The sequence below is a fragment of the Microcebus murinus genome, chromosome 10 (assembly GCF_040939455.1).
Source record: "Microcebus murinus isolate Inina chromosome 10, M.murinus_Inina_mat1.0, whole genome shotgun sequence".
NCBI classification, from domain to species: domain Eukaryota; kingdom Metazoa; phylum Chordata; class Mammalia; order Primates; family Cheirogaleidae; genus Microcebus; species Microcebus murinus.
The window spans coordinates 90,023,720-90,042,084 of NC_134113.1; the positions used below are offsets into that span (position 1 = coordinate 90,023,720).

Below are 18,365 nucleotides of genomic sequence, written 5' to 3' on the forward strand. Positions count from 1 at the left end.
GTTTGGCATCTAGTAGCCTTAAGTTAACTATTCTGTTTTGATCACCTTTCTCAAATTAACAGCTCTTTGTTTGCAAAATTTTGGGCTGGCTTCTCTTGGTGGTTAGCAGGGCCAGTGAATTGTGCTATTATTCTTACTTGGTGCCTGCTATGGCATTTGGGGCTATATTTTCTCCAAGTTAGAGTTCATTTATGATTAGCCCTAGAGTGAAAAAGCTGAAGTTGAGAGTTGTTATTCAGACAGTGGCTGAATTTCTTTGTTAAGAAGAAATTTCTTTGTATTTCTTTGTTAAGACAGTTTCACTGAAATGTAATTTACATTCCATATAAAATACATCCATTTCACGTATACAATTCAGTGATTTTTAGTAAATTTTTAGAGCATTCCCATCGGCCACAGAAATTCTTATCCTAGATTTCTTTACCTTTTAAAAAATACTTCTTGAACAAAGGCTTTATATCCTACATTTCCTTCCTTCTGTAGTACTCAGCTACTTAACTGCTTAGTGATTATTCATTATACTTTAGATAGCTGTATTAATTCCAGAAGCTATATAATGAATGAAACTAGGGAATGTGGATCAAAACTTGATTTGGAAAGGCTAGCCATTGTAGAACTTGACCTCAGAGCAGACTCTTCCTATTTCATTCTATTATTTTCTATTTTTACTCTAAAGAGAGGCAGTGTCCTTTTATACCCATTTATTTTTCAATTCCTGAAGAAGTTCTGCATTCTTTATTTAGAGTGGCTAAATTTTGCCTGTGGATTTCAAATTGTTTCTTCTTCATTTCACTTTGTTGTTCTAGGTGCCACTCAATTACTGCTTTTAGCCAGAAGGACAGATTTGAGACGCATTTCTTTGGATACGCCAGATTTTACAGACATTGTTCTGCAGTTAGAAGATATTCGCCATGCCATTGCCATAGATTACGATCCTGTGGAAGGCTATGTCTACTGGACTGATGATGAAGTGAGGGCCATACGCCGTTCATTCATAGATGGATCTGGCAGTCAGTTTGTGGTCACTGCTCAAATTGCTCATCCTGATGGTATTGCTGTTGACTGGGTTGCACGAAATCTTTACTGGACAGACACTGGCACTGATCGGATAGAAGTGACAAGGCTCAATGGGACCATGAGGAAGATTTTGATTTCAGAGGACTTAGAGGAACCCCGGGCTATTGTGTTAGATCCAATGGTTGGGTAAGAAACTCTGTTGATAGTAAATTCTATCTGGTGTTTTGGATTTTCATGGGTCTCGAAAAACATTGACTAAGACAACATGAAGTATATGTTGTTTTCCATTAAACAGCTCTTTAATGGCTGTCCATTTTTAGAATATAGTGATTGGAATAAAATCTCAAGTTAAAGAAATGCTAATTTTTTGCCTTGAATGTTTTGAATATTTTTTCTTTCTAATTAATTCCGTATTTACTGACTTTGGGTGTTGTCTGCAGATTTTGCTCAGATTGCATCATGACCATGAAAAATGTGGAAATAAATTGTTTTCAGAACTTTCTCTTCCCCTAGAAGATTTCATTTCATCCCAATTTCCAGTTTTTATAATAAGAATATATCTTACTTTATATTTCCCAAGTACATGAATTTTTATAAAACTGTCAGGCCATGCAGTTTTACTCCGAGTATTTTTTTTTTTTTTTTTTTTTGCTGTGCCACCATGGCCATAGTCCAGGAAAGCAGAATGTTTTACATAGTCACCAGTGTTATTATTACTAGAGATTTATTCTGAGGATGAACATAGTGGCAAATTATTACACTTCAGTGTGTACCAATGCTTTAGAGCCACTTAGACATCTAGGAGCTGTAAGAATCACTTAGCAGTGCAGAAGAATTTTTGGGGGAATTCAGTTTGTCACCTAAATGTTACTTACTACTGTGACAAACTTTTTGTGTCATGGATGACAAGCCAAGAAAAAGAGAGGAGGTTCATGGAAAGGAGCACAAAATATTTTGAAAAAAATGTAAGTAAAAATGGAGTCTTGTTATTGAGAGGCATTTTCAGGATCAGTTTTAGAAAATACTGATTTGAAAATTTCTTACAAGCTTATACACTGCTAATTATAAATGTCTTAAACATACCATTTATGTTTATATATCTGGAAGTTACATTTTGTTATATATTTTTAGCTCATTTTCTCTATACTTCTATAGGTACATGTATTGGACTGACTGGGGAGAAATCCCAAAAATTGAGCGAGCAGCTCTGGATGGTTCTGACCGTGTTGTATTGGTTAATACTTCTCTTGGTTGGCCAAATGGTTTAGCCTTGGATTATGATGAAGGCAAAATATACTGGGGAGATGCCAAAACAGACAAAATTGAGGTTTGTTTTTCATTTTATAACTAGTTTTATAATGATTTGAGTTGATAGTAATTTGGTAACAGATATATATTCTTGTCTCTTAACAGTTCTCTTAGGTGCCAGAAGTATCTTTTATAGAAATTTCACTCAATCTTTACTGTTCTAGGTAATAATGTATTTTCTTCCATGTAATCCGAGGATTTCTGACATGTATTGGTATGGGAAATGGATGTTCATCTATTTCTAGTCTTAAAAGCTTACATAAATGATTTTCTTCATTTTGGGTAAAGCCACTGCGTGAATTTCTTAGGGACAGTTTCTTTAAATCCAAAATTATGTTAAGATCTATACTGGAAGAGCTGGCCATCCTAATAAGTTAGGGAAACAAAGCCAATATGTGTATATAACTTCCATTGTTGTTATTGGTGTTGGGGTAGGTGGAGGAATATATTAAGTATTTAGATGACTACATACACAGAATTTTTAAATCAGCTACATGGAAGAAAGGTTACTTTACCAAACTCTGGGAAAAAATATTTACCAAGTGGTAGAATTAGGTTTGTGGCAATCACATAGAATTATGGTGAAAACAATAAGTAGTGAATATTTTATCAAAAATTTTGTAAATGGCATGTATCCCTGATAGTGAGTGTTAAATCTAAAATTTGCAACTTTAAATGAGACTATGTTAGAAGTCTTATGGATCACATGCTTAAAACAGGATCTCAGTTTTTCTTTGGGGAATACACAACTTCTCATATAAGGAATGGCTTTGAATGGCTCTTCAGAGAGCCACTGCATACATCTAATGAATAGAAAATTTGGACTCTAGAGCAGTTATTTTAGAAAGATAATTCTGAGGAGTGCTAGGGCTGTGAGGGAATAATGACTTAAAGGGCCTTCCTTCCAAAAATGAAAACTTGGAATAGGAGAAATCCCCCATTAGTATTCTACGAGGCTCAAATACTGAGAACGGCATCGCTTGCTCTTGCAGCTGGTTTCCATTAGTAGAAAATTTTGCACAGATTAACTATATAAATTTTCTCCCTGTTGTTAGTGTTTCACTGCCTCCACCCCCTCCTTAAAGTCCAAGTTAGTGTTTGACTCTTTTAACAGCTGGAGTGCATTGCTAATGAGACAAAGGTTATGAGTTCACTTTTTAGATGGGCTTTTACCTTCATTTGGATCTGCTTAATTTAGATTGCCTACCTAATCCCAACCAGTTCACCTTTGTGTATTGTTGACCAGCTATGGACCATACATGAGTATATAGGTATTAATACTCTCAGGAAAACAGTTTAAAGCTCATGTGTCCCAGAAGAATGTCTGTAGCAATAAAACTTACATAAGGAAAGAACACTTGATATATTATTGTGTAGGGATTTAAAAAATTATATATTTGGTCTTGTTTTTCTTAGCCTACTATGACTGATTGATTAGCTTGAAAATAAAATCGTTTGTTTCTTACTGGGAAATTTTTAAGTCTTATTTTTTGCACACTTCAAGTATATTTAATACTTTAAATATCAAAATTTATTCAGAATCACAGATAGTTTAGGAGGGATTCAGATAAATTAGAATTTATGGACATCCTAAGTGACAGTGTTTAAAAATAAAAATGATTATATATTATATAACCATACGTAATGTTGATTAAACAGGATTTATTTTCTTGGTTTGCAGTGAGTAGAGTAGATCTTAAAATTAGTATTCCTTCTGGCCACATCGTTACATCTTGAGCTACGCATGTGTATGAGGTGGTGTCATTTGTTGCCTCACCCCATATTTCCTTCTTCCTTGAGTGGTATCAGCACCCTTAAACTTGTTTTTTAGATCCATCTTTCTCTTTCCAGGTTTGCTGGAACATAGCTACTGTTTGTTCTTTGTCCTCTTTTTGACAGATTGTTTGGTGTTAGTGTTAAATTTACTTCCATCAAATTATGTACATGAAGACCTCTCCTTATTCTTTCCCCTGGAGATTCTGATGAAATGTCACTAGTGTCAGTGCTTTTGTCATTTTCTTCATATAGATACATCTGGGAAATAAGCAGAGCCAGAGGTATTGTTATTTATTCTCTTTTTATGATGATATAAAATTGCTTGTACATGGCAACTAAAGAAAAGAGCACAGCTCTTCATCTAAAGTAATCTTGTGTAACTGGAGGAGAAAACCTGTTAGTTTCCCATCCTAACAGGACTGTTACTTGCAAGATAGCACTCAACCACATGTCCTATAAACAATGCTGCTCAAACTACAGAAGCTGGACTTGGAAACTGTGTGCCATCCACCTTATTCAGCAGACCTTGCACCAACTGACTACCACTTCTTCCAGGCTTTGGACCACTTTTTGCAAGGGAAAATATTTAATTCTCAACAAACTGTGAAAAATGCCTTTGGTGATTTCATTGCTACTCCTTTTCTAGGCTTCTCTGCTGGCATAAACAAGCTACCATTAAGATGGCAGAACTGTGTCAATAGTTTGGGTGCACACTTTATTAATTGTAATGCTTCTTGTTTGCGATATAATAAACTACACTTTTGATTTGAAATCAGACATTTCATATTTAATGGACTGATACAAACACATATAGGGCAGTTTAATCCCAAACAGACTCTAAGTCTTCCAGAGGGAATAGGGCTATCATAACCACAATGCGATATTCTCTTACAGTTCTAGGGAAAATCAGCTTTCATTTCTGGGCATGACAAAAGCTGGGAAGCCTTCTTAAGTGGATGGGACAGAAGGAAGCATGTCACCCAGACTAGGAACAGATCAGTATCTGCAATCAACTACTACATAACAAGAGGCTAGCACATACGCTTTTTTGGAAAAAGAAACATTTTAAAAATTACATATCTTTCTAAGTTTTCAAGTTAAGTATTATCCACCTACTATCAAGTAAAGGGAGATGAAAAGCTGGTGGTTGAGTGTTGTCTTACAAGAGGATCAGCCTATTGACCAATCTTGGCCTTTAATTACAAGCATCCATACCATTTCATCAAATTGGTCGTATTAGACATCTGCTGTAATAGATTGACCAGGTTTCATGAAACTCTAGTGGATAATATCAGCGCTGGACCACCAAATAGGCACCACTAGCTTTTTAAAATAATTATTCAGTTTTGGACTATTTCAGCATTTCATCTTTATCCAACCATTGTGCCGAATGCTTGAGAGTATCAGAAAGATCCATTTTTCATCACATGTAACAGTACGTTGTAGAAATGGTTCATCTTTATGTCATGACAGCAAAGAAATGAAGCTTTAAGACAATTTCTCTTCTGATTCTCATTTAATTTATGCAGAACCCATCTATCCAGCTTCTTTAACTTTCTGATTTGTTTCAAATTGTCCAATATTATTGGATTAGTTAACATTAAACCTTGCTGCTAATTCACACCTAGGTTGAGATGGATTCGCTTCCAGTACAGCTTTCAGCTCATCATTATCCACCTTGGTCTCAGGTTGCCCTTGTGGCTCATTTTCAAGATTAAAATCACCAGAATGGAACCTCTCAAGCCATTGATGTACTGTGTGTTCATTAGCCACATCCTTCCCAAACACTTCGCTGATATTCTAGCTGTCTGCGCATTGGTTCCACAACTCATATTCGAAAATAACACTAATTTTTGACTTATCTATGGTTTCACAAAATTGCTCTTAAAAAAATTTTGAAACATAATCAGAAGCCAAAACATGCCTTTGAAAGACTGAAGATGTACCTTCACAATAAAAATAAAACTAAAAGGGTAAAAGGGAAATGTTAGAGATATCTGCTGTCAAACTTAGCACTTAGTGAAATCGTACATTTCATACTTAATAACCTAATTTGAGAGGAAAAGATAGTTATTTGGTAAGTTAATATGTAGCAGTGTAAAACATAGTAAGCCCTTGTGTTTTGAGTAGATCACATGGGAAGAAGTTCATAATGGTCATTCATCCATTGTATCTGCTCCCTTAATTGAGTCCTTAGATCAGCTTCTCATTTCCTCTTGTAAACGGTGATGTGACAAGATGCTGGCTACATTAGGGAATTGGGTCTAAAGACTAGGAAGAAAGAATGGGGGAACTGAAGGTTTTTTAACTTGATTTCTTAATTGTACAGAGTTATAGAAACAGTGAATAGGTTTACCTAGGGTTTATAGTAAACTTCCAAAAAGAGAGATTGAATATAGGGCATTGCTAATGATGTCACATAAAAAAAAAAAGGCAGTTGTGGCATTGGCTGCAGCTTTAATATAATAATGTGTATATGAGGATATGTCTGCTTTCCCTACTTGTCAGTTGATAGTGGCCACTTATTTTTAGGTGTTATTTCAAGGTACTTGCTGGGACTTGTTTATTTCTCCTCTTCATTATGCCGAAATGACTTCATGGCCTTTTACCAACAAACTTTCTAGTTTACTTGTTTGCATTGTGCTTCCACCCCCTCTCCCCCTGTTTTTACTCTAGTGTTCTGGTGCCTCTCAATAATAAATAAGAAAGCATTAGCAGAAAGAATAATTTCCATTTTTCCAGTAGAAGCAGCAAGAAAAGCCTTTATTTCTATTTTATATGACCCTGCAGTAGGAAGAATAGCATTGTGTCTTCATGATATTGTGTCTTAACATTATCATTTTTCTTGGTCACATTTCACTACCAAAAGCATCTGTTGTACTGAGGGCCTTTGCTGTTAGTACTACTTAATAATAGCAAAGACATATTGGTAAATTATAAGGTTAAAGCATTTCTTGCCATGAGATAAAATTAAGAATGTATTATTAGCTTGTATTTTCTTGAGGATGTTTTTCTCATTATATACCAATTTAACTGATTAACAGTATGTTTTGAATCACTGGTTTTATTGAAAATAATAATACCATCATAGTTAATTTTCCTCAAAGCTTATTCTATCATTATATACTGTTTATTTCAGTCCATCTCCCTTCATTTCTAAGCATCTGCTGGCAGTGCGGCAACACTTGATAGTTGCAGGTAAAGAGAGAGATTTTTCTCGTCTTTGTTAAGGACATACGTATTTAAGTCTCTCTTAGTGTAAGCTTCTCTACTTAAGAGGATATAGTGTCCATAGATAATTTTGTCCAAATCTAATTAGATCCAGCACAATTTTGTTAGGATATGGAAATGGAGATCCTTGGTACAAGCAAAATTTTGTACCAGGAAATTTTGAATAAAGAGGGTATTATCATGTATAATGCATGCTGAAAACTTGGCATTTAGTGAATGTTCTATTTCATGTTCTAAGCTAGAAATTGCAGGGCTATATTTTCCTCTGATAACTTTCTCTATTTTATCAATACCCTAATAAGGAAATTTGTTTCCTAAGTATCCAGCTTTCTTTTTAAAGGAATTTCTTTGGCATTTTTAGCCTGTGTATTGTGAGAGTCTTTTAAGAACACACAAGGATAATAATAATAGTTCTTACTGTTAGTTTCTAAGATTAATTCTTCTTAAGAAATTATGATATAATTATCTATTGAGATATTCTCTTCTGATAGTATGACAAGTATCAACAAGTACTTGCTTTTGAATCTTTACTGGTTTGTAACATTCAGTATTCCTTAAAATTGATTTTCCTTTACATCTGAGAAATAATCAAGACAATGAATTTAAATACCTGAATCTTTGCTCATTTCCTGCTTTACCTAACTATATGTACTGTATGTATGTTTCTCCCCAAATCATCATGACTTACGATTACAGAAGAATGATATTGATAAACTCCATCATTAGGTTCCTCATCTCAGCAGAGCACCTGACTTTAGGGCTTATATATTCATTAGTAGTAAACATGGGACTGTTCTGCCCTCTTGCATCTGTTTGGCATATCTTTTGACAATAAATTTGTGAACTGCTGTTTGAAGGTAGCCAGTTGATAGACAATCATAGAAATATTATTTATTGTTATAATCTGTAACAGCCAAAGTAGTACATCTTCCATTTATATGCTGTGTTGTCTCATTATCTATTCTGCTTTGTCTGTTCTAAAAACATTATTTCAAGTATATAATGAGAGAGACTTTTTTGATGGTATGTGTAATCGTGCCATACTGAACTGCAACAACAAACCCCACAGCCTCACTAAACAAGGTCCTTTGACTCAATTAGGAGTTTGGATATATATAAATTAAGACAATCTGATACATATTGGTACTTAGAAAGTATTTTAGTGACCAAGTTTGAACTTGTTCTTGAACCATTTTTAAAAATGTTCTGTCATACTTTTTATCTCATGTTTTAGTGTAAAACTTTATGTGTGGAAATATTTTTAGTTTTGGTCTGATTACTTGAAAAGTACATTATTCCTTTGGGTTTTGTACTCAGGAAGTAATAATGTGTTGATTTTAATGTCCTGCTTTTTTCAGAAGGGGGTCAACCTCTTAATTTATGACAGTGTTTAGTTGATAAAAAGTGTGATCTCCAGATCTTTATTGAAATATTTTATGATGGTGGACCCTGACCTTAACTCTTGTTTGATTTTGCCATTTTACTGAGAGATGTTATATAAATCACATAATCTCTGGCCAGTAAACCATTTGAAACAGATGACCTTTAAGGTTCCTTTCAGTTACACCATTTTCTGATATGTATTGTATTAACTGCACAAATAGGTTAAGAATGAATAATACGCACTCTGGGAGGCCTTGGCGGGCGGATTGCTCGAGGTCAGGAGTTTGAAACCAGCCTGAGCAAGTGCGAGACCCCATCTCTACTATAAATAGAAAGAAATTAATAGGCCAACTAATATATATATAGAAAAAAAATTAGCCGGGCATGGTGGCACATTCCTGTAGTCCCAGCTACTCGGGAGGCTGAGGCAGGAGGATTGCTCGAGCCCAGGAGTTTGAGGTTGCTGTGAGCTAGGCTGACGCCATGGCACTCACTCTAGCCTAGGCAACAAAGTGAGACTGTGTCTCAAAAAAAAAAACCAGAATGAATAATACATTTTGCCTTGGGAAAATTGTTACAAGGAAATTTATATTGTATATGACATGAATATTTTCTTTTTTTCTTTTACTTTTCCTTATTTGCTGTGCAGTTAACCCTATTACCTGAAAAAAACTTACTTGTTGCCAAAGTCTTTAGTAACTCAGTTTTACTGAAACAATCTCCCTTGGTAAGCTATTCAGATTTTGTACTGACCTTTATATAAACCACACCATTACTAACGTGCTTTGTAGGTTTAAATAAATGTTCGAAGCTTGCCAAACATATAAATGATTATTTTTTTAAACTAATGGTGTCCATGTAAAATATTGATTTTTTTTCATACTGGAAATTATTTCTGTAGAGGTGGGAAACTACTATAGTTTTAAATGGATCATGGAGATTTTTTAAAGAAAGGTTAGAAAGGGTAGGTTCCACAGTTAATGGCAAGGGCCACAGTTTTGGGACTTCTTGGAAGAAAGCTTGCAAATCATGAAGCAATTAACAGTGATAGGTATTTTAACTTCTTGTTTTAGTTTAATATCCTCACCAGCTATGTAAAGATTCTGCATAATAGTCATTCCTATAGTTATCCACAATGAACAAAGGATTCTCCTTCAGTTTTTTCCACTTTAAGTGTGGTCTGCAATTTAAAAATTTAGACCTGCTAAGAATGTAATAAAGCAGACCAGTATATATATATTTTTGAACTCTAATAGAGTTCTATTAGAGAATTCTAAAGAACTCTAAACTTCTTCATTCAGTGCAGTATAATTTTTTGTTGTTAGATTTAATCTGAAATAGCTAAATCTTGGAGAAGGATTAGAATTCCTTTTATTCTACTGAGATTTTTAATAGAATGGTATTGTTTTAATATTTCATTTATAGTTTTGAGCTTCAGAAATCAGCCAGACTTTGAGTTTGTAAGTAGGGATGAAGTTATTATAGCTTTATGCAATTGATGTAGCCTCTGTTCACATTTTTTTGTTTGTTTTTATTCATTTATTTTTGTTTTTGGATTGACTAATGATTTGGCTTTTGAACTTGGTGGAGATTTATAAATTTGCTTTTGTGTTTTAGTTACTGTATTGTTCTTAGAATATGAAAAAAATCCTTCTGTGCCACAATAAATTTCATTATTCAGATAGTAAGTAAACATGTTTCATGGGTTTTCAAAATGTTATTGTCTTTGAATAAAAGAAAGCTATTTTCAGAACTCATAAAATTAGCCATTATTTGTTTATAGATAGTACTATGTAGGCACAAAAACAATTGTTCTTTCCATCCTAGGCTCTTATTTCTATTAATAAAAATTCAACAATGCTTGGTGCTTTTTGCTTAGTTAGCTTTTTCTTTTCTTTTTTTTTTTTTTTTTTTTGCCCAGGGTCGTATAGCTTTCTATTTGGAAAGAAAAGAATGGAATTCAAGTTTCCTAATTGCTAATACATTATTTTTTTGTGTTGTTCTCTGCTGCCTCTTTTTTAGACCATTGATTTTGAAATGATTTCAAACTTAAAAGATATCTCTATCTTTTACCTAACTTCATTTTATATAATCAGAGTAGTAGTATCAACACCAGGAAATTAACACTGATACCATTTCTATCATTCCTTCTATATTTATTCATTGGAATTTTCTTGTAAAAAAAGAGCTGTCGCCTCTCCCTTATTTATTGAGTCAGTTATTCATTGATATTGGTATTTATTCATGGATGCTTATTTTATTCTATAGGTTATATTCCATCATTTTCATTACAGGCATACTTCAGAGATACTGTGGCTTTAGTTCTAGACTATTGCAACAAAGTAAATATCACAATAAAGCAAGTCACACAAATTTTTTAGGTTTCCTAGTGCATATAAAAATTACATTTACACTTACTGTAGTCTTTTAATTGTGCAGTAGCATTATGTTTAAGAAAACAATGTACATACCTTAATTAAAAAACACTTTATTGCTAAAAAAATGCTAGTGATCATCTGAGCCTTCAGCAAGTTCTAGTCTTTTTCTGGTGGAGGATCTTGGCTTGTTAATGGCTGCTGACTGATCAAGATGGTGATTGCTGAAGATTGTGGTGGCTGTGGAAATTTCTTAAAATAAGACAACAATGAAGTTTGCCACATCAATTGACTCTTCCTCTCATGAAAGAAATCTCTGTAGCACGTGATGCTCTTCGATAGCATTTTACCCATAGAAGAACTTTTCATTGGAGTCAATGCTTTTGAACCCTGCCACTGCTTTATCAACCAAGTTCATGTAATATTCTAAATCCTTTGTTATCATTCCAGCAATGCTCGTAGCATCTTCACCAGGAGTAGAGTCCATCACGGTGAGCTACTTTCTTTGCTCATCCATAAGAAGCAGCTCCTCATCTGCTCAGGTTTTATCCTGAGATTACAGGAATTCTATCACATCTTCACACTCTACTTCTAATTCTGGTTCTCTTGCTATCTCTCCCACAGCTGCAGTTACTTCCTCCATGAAGTCTTGTGTTCCTCAAAGTCATCTTTGAGGGTTAGAATCAGCTTCTTCCAGACTTCTGTTAATGTTGCTATTTTGAACACTACATGAATCATGAATGTTCTTAATGGCATCTAGAATGGTGAATCTATTCTGAAAGATTATCCATTGACTTTGCCCAGATTCATGAGAGAAATCATTATTTATGACAGATTTATAGCCTTACAAAATGTATTCCTTAAATGTTAATCTTGAAAGTTGAAGTTACTCCTTAGTCTATGGTCTGCAGAATGGATGTTGTGTTAGCAGTCATGAAAGCAACATTAATCTCTCCTGTACACCTCTATCAGAGTTCTGAGGTGACCAAGTGCATTGTCAATGAGCAATAATATTTTGGACGTAATCTTTTTTCTGAGTAGTAGATCTCAGGAGTGGGCTTAAAATATGCAGTAAATCGTGCTGTAAATAGATGTGTTGTCATCCAAGCTTTGTTGTTCCATTTACAGAGCACAGGCAGAGTAGATGTAGCACAATTCTTAGGGCCCTAGGATATTTGGAATGGTCAAGGAGCATTGACTTCACTTAAAGTCACCAGCAGCAGTAGCTCCTAAGAAGAGAGTTAGCCTGTGCTTTGAAGCTTTGAAGCCAAGCGTTGACTTTTCCTCTCCAGCTATGAAAGTCCTAAATGGCATCTTCTTTCAATAGAAGGCTGTTTTATCTATATTGAAATCTGTTGTTTGGTGTAGCCACTTTCATTTATTAGCTAGATTTTCTGGAGAACTTGCTGTAGCTTCTACATCAGCACTTGTTGTTTCACCCTGTACTTTTATGTTATGGAGCTGATTTCTTTCCTTAAATCTCATGAATCAGTCTGTTCGCTTCAAACTTTTCTTTCTGCAGCTACCTCACCTCTCAGTCTTTACAGAATTGAAGAGTTAGGGCTTTTCTCTGGATTAGGCTTTGACTTAAGGATATGTGGCTGATTTGATCTTCTATCTAGACCACTAAAACTTTCTCCATATCAGCAAGAAGGCTGTTTCACTTTCTCATTTGTTGTATTCACTGGAGTAGCACTTTCAATTTCCTTTGAGAATTTTTCCTTTGCATTCACAAGTTGGCTAGCTGTTTGGCACAAGAAGCCTAGCTTTTGGCCTATCTTGGACTTTAACATGCCTTCCTCATTAAGCTTAATCATTTCTAGCTTTTGATTTAAAGTGAGAGATATGCCACTCTTCCTTTCACTTAAGAAGCCATTGAAAGGTTATTAATTGACCTAATATCAATATTGTTGTGTCTTAGGGAATAGGGAGGCACATGAAGAGGGAGAGAGATGGGGGAACAGCCAGTCTTGGAGCAGTCAGAGCATATAGCATTTATTAAGTACTCCATATTCTGTGGGCCTGGTTTGTGGTGTCCCAAAACAATTACAATAGTAATATCAAAGATCACCGTAACAGATATAAAAATAATCAGTATATGTGAAGTGCAATAAAGTGAAGCACTGTAAAATGATATATGCTTGTTTACTGTTGCACAAATTGTCCCAGATTTGGCATTGGGACACCTTCAGGTTGACTCCTGTGTCCTTATCATATGTCCTATCTTTTTTTAAAAAATTGTGGTAAAAAAGACGTAAACTTTATTATCTTAACCATTTTCAAGTGTACAGTACAGTGTACCCGTAGTGTTAACCATATGTGCATTGTTGTACAACATATTCCTAGAATTTTTTCATCTTGCAAAACTGAAACTATAGCCATTCAACAACAGCTTCCCTTTTCTCCCTCCCCTCAGTCTTTGGCAACCACCATTCTGCTTTTTGTTTCTAAGAGTTTAAGTACTTTAGATACCTCATATAAGTGGAATCATGCAGTATTTATCTTTTTGTGACTGGCTTATTTCACTTAGCACAATGTCCTCAAGGTTCACCCGTGTTGTAGCATATGACAAGATTTCCTACTTTTTAAAGGCTAAATCATATCCTATTGTATGTATACACACATTTCTTTTAAAAAATTCATTCATTCATCTATGTACATAAGGTTGCTTCTGGCTCTTGGAAGTTGTAAAGAGCGCTACAATGAACATAGGTATACAAACATCTCTTTGAGATCCTATTTTCAATTATTTTGGTTATATACTCAGAAGTGGAATTGCTGGATCATGTTATAATTTTTAATTATTTGAGGAGCTCCCATCATTTTTTAAGCACTTTGTGGAACAACAATATGTTCCAGCCTCTTATTTCCCTTGCCTCAGCCCTGGAATCAGCTATTTTTCCATGAAGCCCTGGTTCTTTTTAATGATGAGTAGTACATATATAAAATCCAGTATGTGGGCATAGGTTTTTTTTTTACTCAAATTCCAGATAGGATTTATTTTAGCTATACTCAAAAAGAATGAGAGCAAAGGGGGAGTTTTCCCTTGTTAACATGTTAATGGTTTTCCCATTAGTGTTTTGGGGCTTCAAGACACAAGGCCTCTCAGAAATGTCTTATGAAGCAACTGAGTATAATTGACCAAAGTGGTGTTGGTGTTCATCATAATGATGCCTTCATCTGGAAATCCATTAGTTTCCCTGAGTAATTCATGTTTTAGAAACCTTTGGTCTTAGTAGTACTACCTACTCTATTTATCTGAAAAAGAGTGTAGTCATTGCAAATGTTTAATATTCTAAGCATGACTCCTGCAAAAATATTATAAAACTACCTAGAGTAAATAATTTGCTTAATTCTCTTTTTATATTAAAAATCACTTATATGTCCTTAGATATAATGTGTTTTGAACTAGGCTAAAAGGCTTCAAATATAGCACTGTAACTGCCCTTACTGCTGTCTTAAACAGGTGTATGATATCCCTTTTCTTCTCCTATTGGGTCTAAAGTGTTTCTCTTGTCACTTCAGTGAGATTCGGCGTGATTGAAATATTATTTCCACAGATATATATTCTTTCAACATGCCTTTTATGTGAAATTATATTTTGTGGCCTATGAAGTTGGTAAAAAAAAAAGGTAACACTCCCCAACCCCGCAGTCACATCTATTTGTCTCTCTTGTTCATAAACTTTTAATTAACTACTTGTTTTGGATATTAGCTGAAACATTAGAAGAGGAGTGGTTCATTTTGGGTATAATTTGAGTTTCTCTTCTAGAACTTTATAGCATTCCCACTCTAGCTCATTTTATGATAGGCTCTTGGTTGTCCTCCTGTCATCTATTCCTTGAACGTGTCTAGTCAAGTGAAGTTGCATAGCAGCAATTTTGGTAGTAGACTGGCTGCATTCCAAGATTTCATGAGTAATCCTGTCTTGACATTTAATGAGCTGGTGAAACTGCTCAACAACTAGATGTGTTATCTATAGAAGGTTTGCCATTGCCTCTTCTTTGTGCAGATAACATTATGGTTAACCAGTATCTATTTCCTGTTGTAGCCTGTATTCCTAGAATATTTCAGAATGCCTCAGAATGTTAAACCCACACCACAATGTAGTTGAAGCAGCCAAAACCACTGGAGACTCTGGTTCAGATTTGGAGTTAGATTTTAGAAGTGACAGAAGCCTAATTTCAGTTTAACTAATTAAACCACTCTGAGGTAATGAAGTAAAAGCACACCCTCAAGAGTTGCCAGATTTAATTAACATTGGCTCAGCTTTTAAAGCATAAGGGTAATCTTTGGAATCGCCTAAAATGGTTCATTTGTTCTGGGTTCAGAATGTACAATACACTTTTACCAGAATTTGTGTTATTTTAAACATAAGGGAGTTAAACCCGTATTTATAGACCTAGTACCCTAGTACCCTGTCCAAAACTTTTACTTGTTGGATATGAGAAATGTAATAGTGATTTTCTTTGAGACAAAGCAGCATGTTCATGTTTCTTTATGTTGCTCCTACCCAGTAGAAGGAGATTGTATGGCTGGTACAAGAACAATATTTAGTGGAGAAGCCAGTTTTCTAATAGCACTGTCAGCTCTGCGAAAGTAATTGAAGGAAACAGATTTCAGAAAGTAATCATTGGACTTCCTGCAAAGAAAATATGTATCTGTTTCTTTAGATACAAAGTCTCACAATCAGATTTTGTCTAAGCTGTTGATCCCTTAATCTCTTCAGAGAATCCTTATAATTGCTTTCTATATCGTCGTAACAACAAAAATAACAGCATTTATTAATGACAGCAATTATCATCATTATTATTATTTACGTGTTCTTAGACTTGCTTCTTATCTTTTCTCCCTTCATTTCTTTAATTATGGAAAATTTCAGACATATAAAAAGTAAAGATTATCATGAACCACCTACTTTCAACCATTATTAGTACATGACTGATGCAGTATGTCTTAAGGGGAGAGCCAAGGAGACAGTAGAGGCGGATTATCTGATTAATATAACTATGGTCTTAATAAGAATCAGGTCTTTGTCCTTACTGTTATAGATCTCCGTTAGTGTTTTGAAATATAAAATTGCAAATGTGGTATAAGGAGAAAAAAGAAGTATTTTTCATCAGAGACCATTTTTGTGAAACAATTTTAACCCATATTATTATAGAGTTAAATATTATATAGCTGGGAGAAAAGAAAGACGAAATAGAAGGCATTTAATTGTTTTTTGTGGCTTTACTGAGCCTGATGGGTCTAGGGTAAGCCTGAAGGTGACAGGTGTGGGAGAAGATAGTGATCTCAACTAAAAAAGAAGCAGATCAGTTTCTTATAGGCTGTACAGTCAACACTACAGCACAGTATATTATGTAGCCACTAGCCACCGTGGCCGTAGAGCACCTAAAATGTGGCTAGTCTAAATTGAGATGGGCTTTCAGCGTAAAATACATGCTAAGAAGACCTAGTATGAAAAAACCCCATAAGATGTCATTATGTATTACATAAGAGTGTATGTTGAAATTAAAATATTTTGTATGTATTGTATTAAATAAAATATTGAAATTAATTTTACCTCCTCTTTTAATTTTTAAAATATGGCTACTAGAAAATTTAAAATTGACATATTTGGCTTACATTTGTGGCTTGTATTATATTTCTCAAACCTGTTTAGACTCAAACCTGTTGTAAAAACTACAATAGATGAAAACAAAGAGATAGGAAATTGAAGGAAACAGTGTGCTTAAAAAATTACATTTAAAAAATCTTCATCACATCTTAATTACCTTTTAGTTTTTGCTTCTAAAGTGAGACAACAAGGAATAGCTAGAAGGGACTAGTGCTGTAGTGGGTAAAGCAACCCAGTCTTCAGTTGCTGCTTTTCAGGAACTGTATTCGAGTTCCTGGCCACTGTGCCATTCTGAAGACTTCTGTAAGACCTTTATTACCGTTTGTTGTTGTTTCACCAGATGTTGCTAAAGATGTTTTTTATTTATTCATTTTTATTTTTATAGATTTAGAGCAGGGGTCCTCAAACTTTTTCAACTTTTCACTGTCCCTCAGACCGTTGGAGGGCTGTTAGGGAGTGCAGCGCACATTCCACACATACGCACGGTGGGCCCAGGACGAGTCGGCTGCTAAGCAGGACAGACAGCAGTGGCAAAAACGCCGGGTGGGCAGGATAAATGTCCTCGGCGGACTGCACGTGGCCCGCGGGCCATATTTTGAGGACCCCTGATTTAGAGGGTACAGTGGAGTTTTGTTACATGAATATATTGTGTAATGATAAAGTCCGGGCTTTTTGTGTAACCTCATCCAAATTGTGCACATTGTACCCATGAGGTAATTTTTCGTCTTTCATCCACCTTCTCCCAGCTTTCCAAGCCTCCAATGTCTGTTATTACGCTCTTTATGTGCATGCATACACATTATTCAGCTCCCCCTAATAAATGGGAATATGCCGTATTTGACTTCCTGTTTCTGAGTTATGTTGCTTAAGATAATGGCTTCTAGTTCCATCCATGTTGCTGCGAAACATGTGATTTCACTTTTTTTAATGGCTGAGTAGTATTTCATGGTGCATACATACCATATTTTCTTCATAGTCATCCATTGATGGACACCTTAGGTTGATTCCTTATCTTTGTTACTTTGAATATAGTGCTATAATAAACACGAATGCAGATATCTTTTTGGTATAATGGTTTCTTTTCCTTTAGGTAGATACCTAGTAGTCAGGTTGCTGGATCTGATAGTAATTTAATTTTTAGTTCTTGGGAGAAATCTCCATATTGTTTTCCATAGAGGTTGTACTAATTTACATTCCTACCAACAGTGTATAAGCAATCCCTTTTTTCCACATCTTTGTCAATAGCTATTTATTGACTTTTTATTAATTGCCATTCTCAAGGTATAAGATGGTATCTCATTGTGGTTTTAATTTGCATTTCTCTGAGAATTAATGATGAACATTTTTTCATATGTTTATTGGTCATTTGTATGTCTTCTTTTGAAAAATATCTGTTCATGTCCTTTGTCAACTTTTAAATGGGGTTATTTCTTTTTTCCTTGGTGAGTTGAGTTCCTTGTAGATTCTGGATGTTAGTCCTTTGTTGGATGCATAGTTTGTGAATATTTTCTCACATTCTATAGGTTATCTATTTACTCTTTTGATTATTTCTCTTGCTGTGCTTTGTAGTTTAATTAAGTCACATTTGTCTATTTTTGTTTTTGTTACATTTGCTTTTGAGGTCTTAGTCATAAATTCTTTGCCTAGGATAATGT

The 18,365-nt window shown here is 34.7% G+C and overlaps 1 protein-coding gene across 1 annotated transcript in view; it reads left to right on the plus strand.

The window, feature by feature from the left end:
- Positions 1-18,365, plus strand: part of LRP6 (LDL receptor related protein 6) — a 188,566-nt gene that overhangs the window by 113,314 nt on the left and 56,887 nt on the right. The window contains exons 6-7 of the mRNA XM_020287629.2: positions 807-1,203; positions 2,173-2,344. Coding sequence (XP_020143218.1) covers positions 807-1,203; positions 2,173-2,344 — 569 coding nt within the window. The remainder of the gene's footprint in view (positions 1-806; positions 1,204-2,172; positions 2,345-18,365) is intronic.